At 53.1% G+C, this 20,126-nt stretch overlaps 1 protein-coding gene across 13 annotated transcripts in view; it reads right to left on the reverse strand.

The window, feature by feature from the left end:
* Positions 1-20,126, reverse strand: part of DYSF (dysferlin) — a 70,037-nt gene that overhangs the window by 14,903 nt on the left and 35,008 nt on the right. For 8 of the 13 annotated variants that reach the window (XM_063401261.1, XM_063401259.1, XM_063401258.1 and 5 more), the window contains 12 exons: positions 19,135-19,296; positions 18,115-18,280; positions 17,102-17,175; positions 13,312-13,374; positions 8,899-8,997; positions 8,190-8,318; positions 7,322-7,477; positions 6,016-6,107; positions 4,466-4,636; positions 3,493-3,635; positions 950-1,089; positions 56-144 (listed from right to left, as the gene is read on the reverse strand). In XM_063401261.1, the coding sequence (XP_063257331.1) occupies positions 56-144; positions 950-1,089; positions 3,493-3,635; positions 4,466-4,636; positions 6,016-6,107; positions 7,322-7,477; positions 8,190-8,318; positions 8,899-8,997; positions 13,312-13,374; positions 17,102-17,175; positions 18,115-18,280; positions 19,135-19,296 (1,484 nt within the window). The remainder of the gene's footprint in view (positions 1-55; positions 145-949; positions 1,090-3,492; positions 3,636-4,465; positions 4,637-6,015; positions 6,108-7,321; positions 7,478-8,189; positions 8,319-8,898; positions 8,998-13,311; positions 13,375-17,101; positions 17,176-18,114; positions 18,281-19,134; positions 19,297-20,126) is intronic. The other 5 variants (XM_063401266.1, XM_063401264.1, XM_063401265.1 and 2 more) reach the window with 1 other exon arrangement.

The following is a 20,126-nucleotide window of genomic DNA, read 5'->3' on the forward strand; positions in this document are numbered from 1 at the left end:
CAGGCATTCCCAACTCCTTTCCCAAAGAAAAGATGCGGAAGAAATGGGAAGTTACCTCTTGGCTTTGCGCGGAGTGACGTTGAAAGGGGGGCCGGGGTGTCCCAGGGATTTGGGGAACAGATCCACCCACATCTGGAGCTTCCCCTACACGGAAAAACAGAGCCCTGGAACCTTGGGAGATTCCAAACCTGAACCTCCCCAGGGAGATCCAGGATCCTGGGGTGGGAGGGGAGGATTCCTCAGCGGAAAAGTGGCATCAGAGGTTAGTTGGAAATTATTTTAGGGATAGTTGGGAATGCGTTGATGGATGGCAATCCTGAGGAGCGGCTGAGGGAGGTGGAGCACCAGGGAAAGCTGAGGGAGCTGGGAAAGGGGCTCAGCCTGGAAAAAAAACAGGGATCGGGGAGGATCTTGTGGCTCTGTGCAACTCCCTGAAAGGTTGGAACCAGGTGGGAGTTGGGATCTGATCCCAGGGAATAACAGGAAAAGAGGGAATGGCTTCAGGCTGTGCTGTGTTGGAGATCAGCAGGAATTTCGACATGGAAAGGGCGCTCAGGCCTTGGAATTGCCCAGGGAGGTTTGGAGTGCCCATCCCTGGAGGGGATTCCAAGGAATTCCTGGATGTGGCCCTCAGTGCCAAGGTGGGGATCGGGCACAGCTCGGACTCGGTGACCTTGGAAGGATTTTCCAACCTCAGGGATCTCGGGATTCTGGGAGAAGAATTCTGAGTAGGACTTTTAGACCAAAAATGTAAAATCAAATTAAATGAAAACCAATTGAATTAAATTAAATCAAATTAAACTTAGAAAATGGGAGCATATCCCGAAGGGAATGACCACCTCCCCATCCCTGGGAACACCCCGTATATCCCGGAGCAGACATTCCCAGCAGGATTCTCCCCCCCAGCCGCCGCTCCCAGGGCTCATCCCGGCGGCATTCCCGGCCCCACCTGCTCGATGTCGGGCTGGAGGGGGCTGTAGAGGCTCCGGGTCTCCACGTGCTCCGGGACCAATCCCTGCTTCCGGAGGGCGGCCAGCGCCAGCCGCTCCTCCGCCGGCCCCAGGTGCGGATTCGGGGGCTTTCCTTCCTCTGCCAGAGGGGGAAAAACAAACCCAGTTAATCCCACGGGGATGGATTTTGGCCAGAAACAGCTGGAACGGCACGGCCTCCGTTCCCAAATCCGTCACCGCAAACCCCCCTGGGCACAGGGATACCATTCCCAGTGGGAAAACCCGTGGAGACCGTCGTGTGACCACCCCGCAACTCCCGGCCAGGGAAAACAGTGCAAGGATCCAGTTGGATCCCATGGAAAGGGGAATCCAGTGATTGATCCCACTCCTGGATCCAGCTCTCCTAAAGTCCCGGAAATCGGGATTCCCATCAACCCTCTGCCGACATTCCTACTCCCAGCAGTCTATCCCAGAGTTTAAAGCCAGGATCTTCAGCTGGGCTGACAGGAATGAGGTCCCGGTGGGATCCCATTTCTTCTCTGAGGAATTTGGGAATGGGAGGAGGAGGAAGGACACGGAGACACCACCAGCACAACCTGGGGGTTGCTCCAAGTCCCTGCTCCGATCCAAGTCCCTGCTCCAGTCCCACCAGGATATTTGTGGCCTTCAATCCATGGAAGACCTGGAATTATCTCCTCCTCCACACCAGCACCTGATCCTGCCACAAATGGGCCCAGATTCCTCAATAATGGACATTCCTTCTTTTTCCTCTCATTCAGGATCCATCCATCCCTCCCTCCATCCACCCCTCCATCCATCCCTCCATCCATTCCTCATCCATCCCAGTACAGCCAACGGCCAACTCCTGCCTCCCCATCCCATTCCTGGGATGGGACACGATGCCCTATCCCTGGATATCAGGGAATTGGTGAATTCCCCATCCCCGGAGGTGTACAAGGAACAACCAGACATGACACTTGGACAAGGTTGGACTCAATTCTTGGGAATCTTTTCCAACCTGACTTCTGGGATTCCAGATCTTTTCTGACCTAAAAGATTCCGTGATTCCCCGAGTCGATCCCAAAATCCCAGGCTGGGGTTGGTGGACTTCACCCCACTCTGGTCATGAACCTTCCAGGACAATTCAAACACAATGTGTTCCATAAATAATATTCCATAAACATCATTCCATAAACATCACTCCAGCTCCACCAAACCCAGGTGAGAAATCCCAGCTCCTTCCTTGGCAAGGAAACGCTTAACTCCACCCAGCCGGGCTAATTCCCAACAGCTTCCCAAACCCTGGAATTCCGACGTGCGGCTTCACACGCCGGGAGAAAAGCGAGCCCCTCTCGGAGAACAACAAAATCCGGGAGTTATGGAATAACGTGCCGGGGGGAGGGGCTTGTAAAATCCCAGCTCTGGTGTTTAACGGCTCCGGTTTATTCCCGGCCCGGCTCCGGAGCTCCCAGCTGGATTCCAGACCCGCTCCGGGTCGACCCTCGGGCTTTGTCCCGCTCTTTGAACTCGCTGCCGTTAAAGCCGGAGGAGGGGACAGCAGGCACTGGCACGGGGTGGAGGGGACACATTTCAACAGCTCCCTGGAAAACTTTTCCGTAAGGATTCCTTGCTTCCCTTCTCCTCAGGGGAAAGCCTGAATTCCCAAAGGAATTTGTGCACTGTTTCCCGAGAGTGTGGAGAGGGATCAGCCCGGGGCTGTGCCTTGTGTCTCTGGTGACGTCCTTGGTGTGGTGAGCTTCGAAAATCCCATCAAAGTTTAGGTGGGATATTGGGAATTCTTGGCTCTGAGGGTGGGGAGGGGCTGGAGGAGAATTCCCAGATTTGCTGTGGCTGCCCCTGGATCCATGGAAGAGTCCAAGGCCAGGCTGGATCCACCTGGGATAAAGGGAGGTGTCCCTGTCCATGGAGGGGGTGGAATGGGATCATCTTTAAACCATTCCATGATTCCAAAGTGCAGCTCCTGGGCCAGGCCCGGTGGGATTTCACCTCCTCTTGTCCCAAAAAGCAGGTTTTTCCCAAAAAAACCCCTCCAGTCCCAGGAATGGGGCAGAGGAAGGAGCCATGGACAAACAGAAAACTCCTCCCCAAAAATCCAGGATTTTTCTCCTCTTTGTAGAAGTTAAGTCGGTCCCCCGATTCCCACAAATCCCGAAAGCATTCCCAGGTCTTTGTGTGGGACATTGTCTCCCTCTAGCGACCATTCCCAAAATGAGATTCCAATGGAAGAGCTGCTCTCCCGGCTCTCGGAACATCAGGCTGGAGCATGTCATTCCCAATCCAGGGGTGTTGGGTTTGGTCCGACTCAAGGTCAGAGTTCCTGGATTGAAGATCTGGATTCAATCCCAAAATTTGGGGCACAGCCAAGTTTGGGAATGGTTCAGAGCCAACAGGGACAGCAAGGAGGAGGAGGATGGTGACACTGCCATCACCCACTCCCGGTGATGTCTCCATGACATCCAGCTCCATCCCTTTCTCTGGAGCAAGGAAACCCTGCCATCCCAAAGCATCCCTGACACCTTACCCAGCTCGGAGAGCAGGAATTCCTGATCCCGGAAGACGATCCGGTCGGATTGGTAGGTGGGGGGTTTGAAGTTGTGCTGCAGGGAGAACAGGTGGAGCAGCTGGGAAGGGCGGAGCTGGTCCCGCCACTGGTTGGGGCCGGAGCTGAAACCAAACAGAACCATGGAATCATGGAATGGGGCGGGAAGAGGGGAAAGTTCACCAGGGCCACGGGCATGGAAACCTCCCACTATCCCAGGTGGATCCAACCTGGCCTTGGGCACTGCCAGGGATCCAGGGGCAGCCACAGCAAAGCTGGGAATTCCAGCCCAGCCCCTCCCCACCCTCCCAGGCAGCAATTCCTGCACAAGATCCCAGCCCAATCTCCCCTTTCCCAGTGGGAGCCATTCCCTGTGTCCTGTCCCTCCATCCCTTGTCCCCAGCCCCTCTGCAGCTCTCCTGGAGCCCCTGCAGGCCCTGCCAGGGGCTGGCAGCTCTCCCTGGAGCCTTCCCTTCTCCTGGGGAACATTCCCAGCTCTCCCAGCCTAGCTCCAGAGCAGAGGGGCTCCAGAATCCTGGAATGGGTTGGGTTGGAAGGGACTTTAAATCCCATCCCATTCTACCCCATCCACGGGCAGGGACACCTCCCACTGTCCCAGGTGGATCCAAGCCCCAGTGTCCAACCTGGCCTTGGGCACTGCCAGGGATCCAGGGGCAGCCACAGCAAATCTGGGAATTCCAGCCCAGCCCCTCTCCACCCTCCCAGCCAGGAATTCCTTCCCAAGATCCCACCCCTTTTCCTGGGATGGGGCAGCCACAGCTTGTCACAAGGTCACCAGGAGACACCTGGGATGCAGCCAGACCTCCCTGGAGGAGAACCAGGACTCCGGGAAGCGCGGCCTTAGCCAGGACAACCCCCAGGACAACCCCGCCGTGACCCTGCGGCCATCCCGACATCCCGTCCCCGGGAATGGCGGGCATTCCAAGGAACCCACACGCAGTAGGTCTGGGGCAGGCCGCAGCGAGCCCCGTATTTGGACAGGAAGCGATTCTCCAGGTCCACCACGGTCTCGCCGATCTTCTCGTCCCGGGACAGCAGGTCGTAGTCGTAGAGGGTGACCCGGAGGTCCTTCTCCAGGGGCAGGGTGCAGCTCAGCTCGAACATCCTGGGAATAGGGACAGGGAAACGCTCGGGAAGAGAGGGCCACGCTGCTGGAATTCCATGGGAATGGACCCGCACGCCCTGTCCCAACCCACCGGAGGTGGGATGGCCCAGAGTCCCTGAGCTCCCGCCCCACCTTGGTCCAGCAGGGCCAGGGTGGGGCTGGGCTGGCTTCATTTGCCAAGGAATCATGGAATCGTGGAATGGTTTGGATCGGGAGACAGCTCAATGACCTTCCCATTCCACACATTCCATGATCCCAGGTGGATCCAAGCCCCAAAGCCCAGCCTGGCCTTGGGCACTGCCAGGGATCCAGGGGCAGCCACAGCAAAGCTGGGAATTCCAGCCCAGCCCCTCCCCACCCTCCCAGCCAGGAATTCCTTCCCAAAATCCCATTTAAATTCATCTCCCTCTCCATCTTGCTTTCCTGGGAAGGTGTGCCAGCACTGGTGGCCTGGACTGGAAAATCAGATTTTATGGGAAGCAGGATTTGATCCCCGTTTGTGCCCCTAGTCCCGGATTTTGGCAGCCCGGAGCTCATCCCTAGGGACAGCTCCCATGTCTGCAACAGGATCCAGGGAATGGCTGGAGCCGTGCCAGAGGAGGTTCAGGTTGGATATCGGGAAAAGATTCCTCGTCCAGAGGGTGCTGGGGCACTGGAACAGCTCCCCAGGGAATGGGCGCATTCCCAAGGCTGCCAGAGCTCCAGGAGCGCTTGGACAACATTCCCAGGGACAGGGTGGGATTGTTGGGATTGTCCTGGGAAGGAGTCGGATCCATGATCCTTACGGGCTTTTCCAACCCAGGCTATTCCATGATTCCCTGATTTTCTGGGAGAACAAAGCCCCACGGAGTTGAGCTTTCCTCAGTTTCCCTGCTCCTTTTCCAGCCTTGCCGAACAACTTTTCCCAGGATAAACCATTATCCTTGGAATTTCATCCCGTTTCTGAGGGAAACAACTCAATTATCCATGGATAATCCTTTCCCAGAACGTCTGGAGGTGTCCCATTCCTCTCCATTCCTCAGGCATTGGATCCAAGTTCCGGGATGAGAGGAAGTTCCCCAAACTCCTTCCCATCAACGGGATGATCCCGATTCCTCCACTGCGGAATTCCAGCTCCGCAATCCACAGCTCAGAAATCCCAGGGATTGATGAACGGGAACCAAGGGAATCATGGAACAGATCGGGATGGGAGAAACCTTAAAACCCATCCCATTCCCAACCCCTGCCGTGGATTCCATTCCCACCATCCCGGGTTGCTCCAGCCTGGAATTGCGCGTTGGAATGGGAAGTTCCGGTCGGTCCAGCACAATTCCTCCAATAGGAAAAAATTCCCTCAATCCAAAAAAATTCCATTGGTCCCGAACAGAATCCACACTTACTTCCCAAAGACAGGCTCCAGCGTGCAGGGAAGGTAATTTTCCTGGTCGTTTATGGATTTCTTTCCCACGGAAATCTTCACGTAGGGATCACACTGGAGGTGGGCACGGAAAGAAACGCAAAAATCCCGTGGGATTGTTGGATTGGGAGCGACCTCTCCCAGCCCTACCCTTTTCCGTAGCTTGTTCCAAATCCCATCCCTGTCCCAAATAAAATTATTCTGGGAATTCGGCAACAGTTTGGAAAATGGGGGATGTAATTCAAGTTGGATTTTTTTGGCAGAAAAAGGAAAAAATTCAAGGAAAAGATCCAATTCCCACCTAAAAGACTTTACCCGGATCTACAGGGATGCACCATCCCAGTCACATCCAAGAATTCCCTGGGAAAAACATCCAGGCCGAGTTTTCTCATTGCTTCTGCCGGATTTTCCTTTTCCTGATGATTTGTTTTTTAAGGAATGGGTGGGAAACAGCGCTGAGGGAATGGAATGTGCACCCAGGTATTCCTTGGGTTGGGATGAGCCTCTGGAAAATTCCCATCCCAGGGGAAATTTGGGATCAAATTTGGGTTGTTTGCGGGTTTTAAATGGAAAAACTCCCATTATTCTCCTTCTTTTTAATCCTCAGGAATTATTCATGGGAGATTTATAAAGAATCTTCCATTCCAAATCCATTTTAAAAAAATGGGAAAATTCAGAAGTGATTGGAATCTCTTCATCCATTTTTCCATACATTCCATATATATTTCCCACATTCCACATATTTCTTCCGTATATTTTCCATATGTTTTCATATCTGATCATTATTTTTCCATAAGTTTTCCACGTGTATTTACTGTTTTCCCATCTATCTTTCCTCATATATTTCTCACAGCATTCCTTAAATATTCCCCTCTTTTCCAGTGGAACAAAGAGACATAAAAAGGTTTTTTCCCTTCCCTGAGTCTTGGGAGGTTTTGGACCTACACAATTCCCATTTTCCCAGAATTTTCCTTGCAGACCGGCAAACCTTTGCAAGAAGAAATTCTTGGGAAAAACGTGATTTTATTCCCTTCAGCACCGAAACACCAAAAAAACCCTAAAATAAAACCAAACCCAAAACTCATGGAACCAATCCTGAAAAATCCCAGCGGACAAACAAAGAGTTGGCTCCTGGAATTCCCAGATATTCCAAGGGAGGCAAAAAACAGGAACAAACTGCTAAAATTCGTAAATTTTGACCCATTTTTGACGCAATTTTGACCAGTGAGAGCTGAGCTGTTCCAAGAATCCACCACAGGAGCAAACCCGGAGCTTTCCCACCAGGATACCTTCCCGTTGGAATCCTTGGGCTGGAGGTCGAAGGCGCGGATGACGTAAACCCGGACCAGGCATTCCTGGAGTCCCCGGGCCGGGAGCTGCCGGAATTGCCGGGGAGGCATCGGAACGCGTGGATCGTCAGGAAGAGGGTAAATCCTGAAGGAACCCTGGGAGGGATGCGGGAATTCAAGGGAGGGCACGTGGAGGTGGATCCCGAGGGAGCAGGCTTGGAATGGCGGGAATGAATCGTGGGATTACGGAATGGGTTGGGTGGGAAGGGAGCTGGAAGCTCATCCCATTCCATGGGCACGGACAAGATCCCATTCCCTGATCCCAGGTGGATCCAGCCTGGCCTTGGGCACTGCCAAGGATCCAGGGGCAGCCACAGCAAAGCTGGGAATTCCAGCCCAGCCCCTCCCCACCCTCCCAGGCAGCAATTCCTGCACAAGATCCCAGCCCAATCTCCCCTTTCCCAGTGGGAGCCATTCCCTGTGTCCTGTCCCTCCAGCCCTTGTCCCCAGTCCCTCTGCAGCTCTCCTGGAGCCCCTTTAGGAGCTCTGAGGATTCCCTGGAATTTTCCCTTCTCCAGCGGAACATTCCCAGCATTCCCAGAGCAGAGGGGCTCCAGAATCCTGGAATGGTTTGTGTTGGGAGTGACCCTCAATCCCATTCCCACCCCTTCCATAGGCAGGGACACCTCCCACCACCCCAGGCTGCTCCAAGCCCTTTCCAGCAGCCCTGGACCCTTCCATGGATGAGGATTCCACAGCTCCCACAATTCCCGGACTCGTGGAATGATTTGGGATTGAAAAGGGCTTTAGGGACCCTCCCATTCCCAGCCCTACGGACACAATCCATGGGGAGAGGGCCCCATCCCACCTTGAATTCCCCCACCACCGAGGGGTCGTCGCTGGAATCCTGGGATCTCCCCCGGAACAGTTTGAAGGTGTGGCAGAAGTCGGAGAGGTGCTCAAACTCCTCAACGTTTTCCAGCTCCGTCTCGTAGACCTGAGGAGGAAAAGGTGGAGCAGGGGAAAAAATTCCAACCGGATTCCGCAGTCCCGGGAGAATTCATCCCGCCGGGGAGAAATTTCTGGGAATTTTCCCCCTTTATTTCCCTCTGGGGCAGTGAGGAGAGGGGAATTTGGGAATCCCACTATAAATTCCAGCCCATCCCAATGACCCAGACAAAGCCAAGGTCTCCTGGTGGGTTTTTCATGGATAGAGATCTTCCAGCTGGGAACATTTTCCTTAAAACCAAGGAAAATCATCCCTATTTGGGAAATGGTGTTGAATTTGGCATTTCTTGTGCCTAAGTCTCTCTCTTCCCTGAGAAATCCCTAATTTTCCTAATTCCCAAACCCTTCCCAGGGTGGCAGTTCCCCACCTCCTCTGCCACTTCCCAAGAGAAAATTTCCAGAAGTTTCTCCGAAGGATTTTCCCAAGGAAATGGAATTTTCCACGCCCAAGGAAAATGTTTCAGGATTGGGGGTTTTTTTGAACCCAGATGGAAAAAAAAAGCCGAAAATCCCAAGGAAATCACGGAGAGTGGAATTCCAAGGATACACACCCGACGGAAGCCACTCACCTTCAAGGTGTCAAATCCCTTTTCCAAGTAATTTCCACATTTTTCCCTTTCTCCCAGGGAAGCGTAAAATTTGCTCCACCAGTCGATGGATTCCTCCTCCTGCAGCCAGAGATCCCAAAGTTACTCATTTTCCACCAAAAAAATCCCGGGAAAACAGCAGCAGCTCCCAAATTTGGGAAGCGGACCCTGCATCAACCCCACCCCTGATTTCCAGGTTTTTTTGGGGATGCTCCCAGCCCAAATCCGGGTATTACGGCCACTGTGAATATTCCCAAGAGGATTATTCCTCATGGGAAGATGAGGTAGAGCTCCAAGAAGAATGGTCCAAGATTTTGGAGCATTTTTAGGGAATTTTGGGCCACTCGGGGGGTGGTTTTCCCGGGATTTCCATGCAGGGAATGAACTGATTTAACTCCAGTGTCGACAGCCTGAAATGCCCCAATTTTCAGGCTTTCCCTGGAAATTTTTGGGATTTGAGAGACACGGATTGACTTCCCGGTTGTATCCCAGCACGTCCCAACCTCCCCATCCCAACAAAACCTGCGGATAAATGAACAAATCCACAACATTCCCATCCTTCCATTAAAACCCGACGGTGCTCAGGTCTCCGGAAGGACACAACCCTCGGATAAAAAAAAGTGGGAAAATCCCACAAAACCCTCAGCTGTCACCATCTCCCATTGCCTCATTCCAAGTGCAAACCATTCCAACTCCAAGGACGCCATTCCAAGAGGAAAAACGGCCATGCCGGCTCAGTGTTCCATGGATTTTATAGGAATCCCATTTTTTGAGATCGCTTTTCCGGCAATCCATGGAAAAATTCCCGGAGAATCCTGGTGTCTCCTTTCAGGAGGCCTCAGAATTCCAGCTCGGTGACCTCACAGAGGATTCCAAATGGAGTTTTATTGGATTTATAGTTGAAGCCAACGGCTCGGGATTTAATGGACAGACACTGGATTTAATTGGAATATTTTGGAAATTCACTCAGAGGCTTCTGCCACCTCCTTTTTCTTTTTCTTTTTCTTTTTTTTTTTTTTTAGGAAAATCCCAATTTTCCTTTCATCACTTCCCATTTTATCGTTTCGAGGGCTCCATTCGGACATCGAGACATTCCACAGCTACTTCCTTGTATTCCCACTGGGATACAAGGAAAACGCTTGGATTCATCCCAGGACTTACCCACAGAATCTTCTGCAGCCCCAAGGGAAAGAGCTGGATTAGAGATTTTAGTGGATTTTGACTGATATTCCAAGGAAAAACAGGGAAAACATAAAAAGGAGGGGAGGGGAGCGGCTGGAATGTTAATGGTGACGGATATGATTCCATTTGGGAATGGGAAAGCAATGGATGGGCAAAGGATGGATTGAGGAATTTCCTTTATCCAGGGGATGGATAAAATTCCCTCCTGGTATCCCAAACCATCTCCAGGGGTTTATCCATGGCACTGACGATCTCTGGGATCGGGATCTGCACCCCCTTTCCGGCTTTTTCATGGATCCCACTGGGCACAACCCCCGGGTGAGAATCCCTTGTGGATAAATTTAACCTCAAGTGACCAAATCCTGGAATTTTCCTGGAGAATGAGACCTGGAAAGCTGCTGCCGTGATTATCCAGATGTTTCCTGTCTCCCTATCCCTGTCCCATCCCTCTTCCCTCTCATCACCCTGGAACTCCAACCTTTATCCCAAGACGGATCCATAATTTGGATATCCTGGGAATAACCGGATTAATCTCACTCGATCCCGTCATCCCAGGAGCTGCAGCAGCTCCGGGAAGAAGGCACAGCTGGGGGGAGGAGAATTTCTCCTTTCTGGAAAAAATTCCTGGCTGGGAGGGTGGGGAGGGGCTGGGCTGGAATTCCCAGATTTGCTGTGGCTGCCCCTGGATCCCTGGCAGTGCCCAAGGACAGCCTGGATCCACCTGGGAATGTGGAAGGTGTCCCTGCCCATGGAACTGGGATGAGCTTTCAAATCCCTTCCCACCCAAACCATTCCATGATCCTACAAACCCCAGCTTTGGAATTTCTGGAGTTTTCTCTGGGAATACTTTCCCCCCTCCCCAGCGGCAGTGCCACGGGCTGGCTCCCAGCTGGGAATATCAGAACCATCAGGAACATTCCGGGGGGGCAGCCCTGGGATGGGAACCATTCCCAGGAGGAGCCGTCCAGCCCCCAGGGCTCTTCCAAGGAACGGTAACCGGAGAAGCCGTGAAATGGGGGCTCGGGCTGGGAAGGAGCAAACACAGCAAACAACCAATTATCCCAAATAGTTTACAGACATGGATCGCCTGGAACTGGCTCCGCTCGGCTCCGTGAACGTGTCCTGGGATGGGGGTTTGGAAAGCAGCAGGAGCTGGGGTAACGGGGGAGTAACGGGGGAGTAACGGGGGAGTAACGGGGGAGTAACGGGGGAGTAACGGGGGAGTAACGGGGGAGTAACGGAGGAGTAACGGAGGAGTAACGGAGGAGTAACGGAGGAGTAACGGCTTTGTGGAGCTCCTTGGCCAGGAATGGAGGAGCAGAGGTGTCTGAGAGACCCTGCTGAGCTCCTCTCCTTTGGGACCTGCCCGGGAATTGTGGAATTATGGAATGTGAAGGGATCTGAAAGCTCATCCCAGTTCTGTGTGCAGGGACACCTCCCACCATCCCAGGTGGATCCAAGCCCCAGTGTCCAGCCTGGCCTTGGGCACTGCCAGGGATCCAGGGGCAGCCACAGCAAAGCTGGGAATTCCAGCCCAGCCCCTCCCCACCCTCCCAGGCAGCAATTCCTGCACAAGATCCCAGCCCAATCTCCCCTTTCCCAGTGGGAGCCATTCCCTGTGTCCTGTCCCTCCATCCCTTGTCCCCAGCCCCTCTGGCAGTTCAAACTCTTCCCCCTCATCATTAACGCCCCATCCGGAGGCAGATCCCGGTGAAATCCAGGTCCCCACTCACACGCTCCGCACTCAGCTGGATTTTTTTGGCTGGAAAAGCTTTTTTCCAAGATTTCCCCAGCTGCAGCCCCTGGGCATCACTCCCAGCTCCTGCTTTTGTGCAAAGCTCCCGAGCCACAAAGGAGAAGGAGCCGGGAAGGGAGGTGGGAACTCAGTTTTCCAACTTGGGATGGTTTTCCCAAGGAAACATTCCCATCTTTCTGCAAACTGGAGTTTAGCACATTGACTCCCATTCTTGGAGGATCCTGGAAAAACCGGGACAACGGGATGGTTTAATCCCACCTAACATTCCCAAAGTTTGATTTTAAATTAATGCTTTTCAGCTTTTCCCTCTTTTTCTTTTTTTTTTCCCCGGATTTTTTAAATCCTAAACCAGAAACATATCCATGGAAAAGAAAAATGCGAATGGACAGCGGGATCAGGGGGGTATTTCAGGAATTTTTGCTTCCATAATCGGGATCCCAGCACTGCCATCTCTCTGGGATGGAGAAATCCATCCACTGGACAACATTTGGATCCCTGAAGTTCCCAAGGCTCTGCTGGAATGGGCTTGGAGCAATCTGGGATAGTGGGAGGTGTCCCTGACCATGGAAATTGTGGAATGGGACGGGATTTAAGGTCCTTCCAATCCAAACCATTCCACGATTCCATGGGGAATCTGATCGGGATGAATTTGGGATGAAGGGAATTGCTCCTCTGGAGCGTTACCCCTGAGAAGGCAAAGCAACTCCACGGCCCTCCCTACAAAACCCAGGAAAATCCCAACATCTGCTTTTCTCATGGAAAAGACACAAAGGGAGCAGGAAAAGGGAAGGGATTCTTAAATCCCATCTCATTCCACCCCTTCCATGGGCAGGGACAATTCCCACATTCCCAGGTGGATCCAGCCTGGCCTTGGGCACTGCCAGGGATCCAGGGGCAGCCACAGCAAAGCTGGGAATTCCAGCCCAGCCCCTCCCCACCCTCCCAGGCAGCAATTCCTGCACAAGATCCCAGCCCAATCTCCCCTTTCCCAGTGGGAGCCATTCCCTGTGTCCTGTCCCTGCAGGCCTTGTCCCCAGTCCCTCTGCAGCTCTCCTGGAGCCCCTGCAGGGACTCTGAGGATTCCCTGGAATTTTCCCTTCTCCGGGTGAACATTCCCAGCATTCCCAGCTTCTCCTCCGGCAGAGCTGCTCCATCCCTCTCACCATCCTGGTCCCACCTCTGGGTCGCTCCCACATTTCCAAGTCCTTCCCTCCTGGGATCCCCGAGCTGGGGACATAATTCCTTCCAAACCGCCCTCATTCCCTTTGGGATGAATGGAAAACCCAATGACACACCGGCAGCCCACTGGAATTTTCCTAAGCGGCAGGCGGGATCATTCCCAGAAGGAAAACGCCTCCTTCCACCTCCATCCGCGTATTCTCATGGATCCCGGTCATTAATGAGGCAGTTAATTAATTAAGCGATTAATTAGCAATTAGAAAGGAAGCGATACCTACATGAGGCGGGGCCCGGGGGTCCGGGGTGTTAATTAGCGCTGAGCTCGTCAAACCCTCGGGAAGCTACAAATTAAAATGATCCGTTATCCAAGGAATTCCAGGAACAGGGATGGACACGCAGCGGCGAGAGCAAAAATCAAAGGGATTAATCCAAACCAGCATTCCCAACCCCGGCGTTTCCCGGGATGAGGCAAATCTGGGACGAGCGCAGGGTCTGTTTTTAGGGATGCTCGGCAAACAGCTGGAGTGAGGTGGAGGAAAAATGGGATATTAAAGGGGAAAAACATGGAAAAGCTGTTAGTAATTCCCAGTGGAGGAGAGGCTTTTCCCTGGATACCGAGGGCTGCAAATTCAGGGAGTTATCCCGGAATCCAGGGAAGGATCTGAGCCAGGGGGATTTGGAATGGGATTGGGAATGCTCAGGATCAAGGTCCAGGTCCAAGCCCAGCTCATCCTGGGCAAATGAAAACCTGGGATTGCTTCCGTGGGCAGGAATCCTCCTGGATTCCAAGGATCCCTTCGAGGTGGAAAAAGGGGAGGAATGAGAGGCTCTTCCCAGAAAACAGCCAGCTTTGAGGATCAGCCCAATCCTGACAGCATTCCCGGTTCCCCAGCTCAGGCTTGTTCCCAAAACCCTGCTCCGATCCCACCAGAACCAGACCGGCATCCTTGGGCCAAACTCCACAATTCCCAGCTGTTCCACAGGGATAAAATTCCCTGAGGATCATTTTCCACCAGGATTCCCTGGCGGTTCCCAGAGACTGCTGGGAGCAGCTCCTTTCCAGCAGATTTATCCATGAGCCAACAGAACAAATCCCTGCTCATCCCATGGAGCCACAGAAGTCCTTCCCGAGCCTCTTCCCATGGGAATGAACCCTCGGAAAACACTGGGAGCAGAGCAGGCAGGACGAGGCCTGATCCAGCAGCCTCCTCCACAAATTCCCCCTTTCCAAAACCCCGCTCCATGTCCTTCTCCCAAAGAACCAAACGAGATAGGATTAGCCGGGAAAAACCGCTTTTCCATGATTTCTAGGAGGGTTTTCCTCACTTTGGGTGACCAGGATGTGACTCCCGTGCACTTAAACTGGTTTTAAACTCCGGCTGAACTCCCGATCCCGCTCGGATGAGACGGATAACGTGCTCCCAAACCTCGGAGCAGAGGGATTTCACCTCTGGTTGTTTTCCCGATTTTCCAGGGAAAGCAACAAAGGGATCCTTTGTTCCCACCGTCCTTCGGAGCAGGGACCAACGCCAGGCTTGGCAAGGAGGGAGAAAAACTCCGGAGCCACGCAAGGGAACGCATCCATGAAAAAATCCTGGCTCCAGCTTCCAAAGAGCCCCGAGCGCGAGCTGCTGGCTTGGGATCCACCCCTTTTCCCGGGAAAGTGGAGCAGGATGGTCCCTGTGGAGCCGGGATTGCTCCTTGACCTCCCAAACCTGGCCCTGGATGGGCGGAATGATCCCAACGGTCCATCCACGCCTCGATCCATGTCCACCTCCAGGAGAGGAGCAGCTTCCAGGGCCAAAACTCCGAGGTGGGAATTTTGGGGTTGGCCTTCCAGGAAGACGCTCCCTCCTTTCCCGAAGGAACGGGAAAAACAAGGAAAGAAACAAACGGAGGAGGAGGAATCTGGGGTCAAACTGAAGAACTCCACTGGGGGCAGGGGGATTGGTTGGGAAATGGTTTTGCCGGAATTTTCCACTTTGGAATGGTTTTGCCACATCCCTCTCCCCCCTTTCCCTGCTGTTTAAACTCTTCCCTAAATTTGACCTGAGCTTGGAGACGTTTCCAAGAGAATTATCCCAGGGAACAAAGCTCCAGGATTCCAAAGCGCCACCTTATTCCTTCCTCTGGAATTTTCGGGATGGGATCCCACATTCCCAGGAGCAGCTCCCAGAGCTCCAGGGGGTATAAAGGGAGGCGTGTCCCTATCCAGAGGTTTTATTCCCAAAGGAAAAAACGGGAGCAGGTTTGCCCACCAACGTGCTTTTCCATTAATAAATCATGGAAATCTGAGCAGAGAATTCCAGGGAATCATGGGCGTGGCCGATCCCACTCTGGGCATCCCAGGGTGTTCCCCCCAAACCTGACCACTCAGAAATATGGGATAAACTGGGAATCTCTCCACAGGGAATGGCCAGCACCACATTGTCCAAGCACTTCCAGCACTGGGTCGTAGGAAATCCTAATTCCAGATCATGGGAAACCCCAGATCAGGATCATGGACAATCGGGCTCAAGCTCCATATCCCAAGCTGGGATCCCGCAGCGGCTTCAGCTCCCAGAAGATTCCCACATTTTTCCCTCCATTTTCTCCCAAGTTTCTCTTGGAGAAAAAAAAAGGGGATTTTATTACAAAAATTCCCATTCCCAATTTCCATGTTGTCCATGGACACGCTCCAGTTACTTCCCTGACAAAAGACGAAGCCCAGCTGTAAATTTAAAGGATCAATCCCTAAATGGGAAGCGAAAAGGCGGGAATGAGACTGCTTTCCCAATTTCCCAGTGCTCCAACCAGGAGCTTTTGGGGAGCTGCTTTTCCCTTTCCACACTTTTCACCGGAGCCAACTTTTCCCAGTTCCACTTTCCGGTTCTTAATGGAGGCTGAAGGATTTCAGGAAAAGATCCCAATGGAGCCGTGAATAGGACCATGGAATCATGGAATGATTTGGGTGGGAAGGATCTTAAATCTCACCCCATTCCACCTTTTCCATGGGCAGGGACACCTCCCGCTATCCCAGGTTTCTCCAAGCCCCGTCCAACCTGGCCTTGGGCACTTCCAGGGATGAGGATTTGGAATGAGCAGGGCCACATCCGCGGGTTTTTTTGGGAATTAGCCAAATTCCTGATTCCCAGCTTGACGTGGGACCCAGCCCGAGCCTGTCTTGGGATACACCACAAATATCCAACAGCACCAGAAAATCCTTGGGAATAGAAACCCCCAGGAGCCACCAAGGACGTGGATAAAGAGCAGGATCCATGCCCAAGGTGGGCATCTTGGATTTAGCAGCTCCTCCACCTTTGGAATTGCTCAAGGCCAGGGAAACTGAGGAAGAAAACACCTGGAAAGGCAGATTCCTTCTGGAAATTCCAGTTTTTCCAGCCCTGTGGCATCCAGGAATAGGGAGAAGGGAAATTGCAGCCCTTGATATCCCACCAAGGGATGGGAGACCAGGAAAACCTCCACCAAACATTCCTGACAGCATTCCCAGCTGCTCCAGAGGCACCAGGATCGCCTCTGGATCCGCCCATCCCACACAAAGCTTGGCACTGGTCTGTCCCAAGGATTCCTTCTGCTGGAGAAGGAACACGAGGGCTGTGGAAGATTCTGGAAGAACGGACGCTCCAAGGCTGTGTCCATCCTGATCCATTCCCAAGGGAATCCTGAGATCCCTCAAATTCCTTGGAACTGCACTGATTCCCCCCTCCTCCCACACTCCCACGACCATGGATTCGGGATTCAGGATTCCGCAATCCCAGTCCAGTAAAATTCCCGCAAACCAGGAGCCAAACTGGGACAAGGGGACCTGGCCATGGAGCGAGGGCGACGGAGCCTCAGGGAATTTTTGCTTTCCTCGGGAAGAGCCCAGCACGGATTTCTCTCCATCGGGAAAGCAAATCCAGCCCCTCATTCCCAACACAGGGAATGAGGAGGAGTCTGGGGTTGTGCAGGTGAGGAGAGCGAGGGAAAACGCGTGGAAATTGGAAAAGGATGGATCCAACCGGATCCGGCACCTTGGATCCCCACCAGACCCACTGGGGCTCGGAAAGGATCCAGGATTTTCCGTACCTGGGCGGGGATCAGGGGCTCTTTGTCATCGATGTCGATGAGGACGTCGTCCCGGGGCGTGAGGCTGACGTCATCTGCGACCGGAGCGGGGCGGCACCATCATCCCAGGATTCCGGAATCCCGGAGCCCAGAAACCTTGGGATCCACCTCTGGGAGTGACCCCGGTTTCTCCCAGACCCCATCTCCATGATCCCAACCCCACCCAGACACTTCCCACAATCCAAAGTTGATATCCACGATCCCAAACTCATCCCAGACCCTTCCCACCATCCAAAATTGACATGCATGATCCCAAACTCATCCCAGACACTTCTCACCATCCAGAGTTCATCTCCATGATCCCAAACTCATCCCAGACCCTTCCCACAATCCAAAGTTCATCTCCATGATCTCAAACTCATCCCAAACACTTCCCACCACCCAAAGCTCCTCACCCAAAGCTCCTCTCCATGGTCCCAAACTCATCCCAGACCCTTCCCACAATCCCAAGGTAATCTCCATGGTCCCAAACTCATCCCAGACATTTTCCACAATCCAAAATTGATATCCTTAATCCCAGCATCTCCCAGACTCTTCCCACCACAGGAAGTTCATCCCCATGATCCCGACCTCATCCAGAGTTTTCACACAACCCAAAGCTCATCTCCAAGATCCCAATCCTGTGATCCCAACCCCATCCAGGGCTCCAAGGAGTGAGGAGAGGGACTTGGGACAAGGACATGGAGTGCCAGGACAAGGGAGAATGGATTGGACTGAAGGAGGGAAGGCTTGGCTGGGATCTTGTGCAGGAATTGCTGCCTGGGAGGGTGGGGAGGGGCTGGGCTGGAATTCCCAGCTTTGCTGTGGCTGCCCCTGGATCCCTGGCAGTGCCCAAGGCCAGGCTGGATCCACCTGGGAATGTGGGAGGTGTCCCTGCCCATGGATGTGGTGGAACAGGATCACCTTTAAGTTCCCTCCCAACCCAACCATTCCATGCCTCCATGAAGGACAACAATCCCGACATTCCCACGGACCTGGCTGCTCCTGGGGCGCCCCCGTGTCCTGCTGGGAGGGATCCCAGTAGAATTCCTGCAGGGAGCGGATCGTGCACTGTCCCACCACGGGCCTGCGGCCGAAGGGGCGGTTGTCGATGATCTTCAGGATGATGGGGGGGCTGTAGAGGCTCTCCTTGGGCAGGCGCTGCGGGAAGAGGGAAGGGAAGATGGAATGGGGCCGGAAAAGGGAGGGCAGAGGTTCTGCACCATCCCCAAAAAACCAAGGGCAGAAGGAATTTCACCAGAAGAACCATTTTTGTGGAATTTTGAGGTCCTTCACCAGAAGAAACAATTTTATGACACCTCCAGGTCCTTCAGCACGTTACCCATTTTTATGGGGTTTATAGGGTCCTTCACAAAATCCACTTTTATGGGATTTTGAGGCCTTCACCACAAAATCCATTTTTATGGGACTGCGAGGTCCTTCACAAGATCCACTTTTATGGCACTCCGAGATCCTTCAGCCCAAGATCGAATTTTATGGGATTTTGAGGTCCTTCACCACAATATCCCATTTTATGGAATCTCCAGGTCCTTCACCCCAAGATCCACTTTTAGGGGACCTCCAGGCCCCTCACAAGATTCACTTTTATAGGACTTTGAGGTCCTTCACCCCAAGATCCAACTTTACGGGACCTCCAGATCCTTTAGGACAAGATCCATTTTTATGGGACTTTGAGGTCCTTCACAAGACAGATTTTTATGGAACTTCAAGGTCCTTCACCTCAAGATTCACTTTTATGGTACCTCCAGGCCATTCAAAAATCCATTTTTATGAAACTTCGAAGTCCTTCACCCCAAGATCCAATTTTACAGGACCTCCAGATCCTTTAGGACGAGATCCATTTTAATGGGACTTCAAGGTCCCTCACAACATCCACTTTTACGGGACTTCGAGGTCCTTCCCTAGCTCCGTTTTTATGGGATTTTAAGGCCCTTCACCCCATTTTTGAGGGCCTCCCTTCCCCCTGCACTGCCCCAGTCCCGCCGGGACCTCACCACTTCCATGAAGAGCACGCAGACGTCAAAGTTGGGGTTCTTCTTGACGTTCTTGATGACGCCGGACTGCACGCGCTGCCCCCCGCACTCCACCAGCAGGCTGGGCGAGGTCACGCTGGCCAGCTGGAAGCTCTTGAGGTTCCTCAGGCCCCAGGCCAGGATCTGCGGGATGAGGGGACACCAAATCGTGAACCAAATCCCGGAGGTTCCTCAGCCCCCAGGCCAGGATCTGTGGGATGAGGGGACATCAAATCTTGTGGGATAAGGGGACACCAAATCCTGAGCCCAATCCTTGAGGTTCCTCATCCCCCAGGCCAGGATCTCTGGGATGAGGGGACAACAAATCCTAAACCAGATCCCTGAGGTTCCTCATCCCCCAGGCCAGGATCTGTGGGATGAGGGGACAACAAATCCTGAACCAAATCCCGGAGGTTCCTCAGCCCCAAATCTGTGGGATGAGGGGACACCAAATCCTGAGCCAAAACTCTTTCTCCAGGTTTCCATGGAGCTCCTCAGCAATGGAGGAGAACCTGGAGGTTGAACCGTGTAGAAGCAGTGGTGGAAATTATGGAATTACTGAGGTTGGAAAAGACCTCCAAGGTCATCCAGTTCAATCTGTGACCAATCCCGACCTCGGCACCAGGAGTTCCTTGGAAACTTCCAGGGATGGGGATTCCAAACCTCCCTGGGCACTTCCAACACCTGACCACCTTTTCTATGAGGAAATTCCTCCTGATATCCAACCTGAACTTCATCCTTATCCCATCCCCTGTTCCCTGGGAGCAGACCCCATCCCATCTCTTGTTCCATGAACTTCATCCTTATCCCATCCCCTGTCCCCTGAACTTCATCCTTATCCCATCCCCTGTTCCCTGGGAGCAGACCCCATCCCATCCCTTGTTCCCTGAACTTCATCCTTATCCCCTCCCCTGTTCCCTGAACTTCATCCTTATCCCCTCCCCTGTTCCCTGAACTTCATCCTTATCCCCTCC

The sequence above is a fragment of the Prinia subflava genome, chromosome 7, assembly GCF_021018805.1.
Source record: "Prinia subflava isolate CZ2003 ecotype Zambia chromosome 7, Cam_Psub_1.2, whole genome shotgun sequence".
In the NCBI taxonomy this organism is placed as follows: Eukaryota; Metazoa; Chordata; class Aves; order Passeriformes; family Cisticolidae; genus Prinia; species Prinia subflava.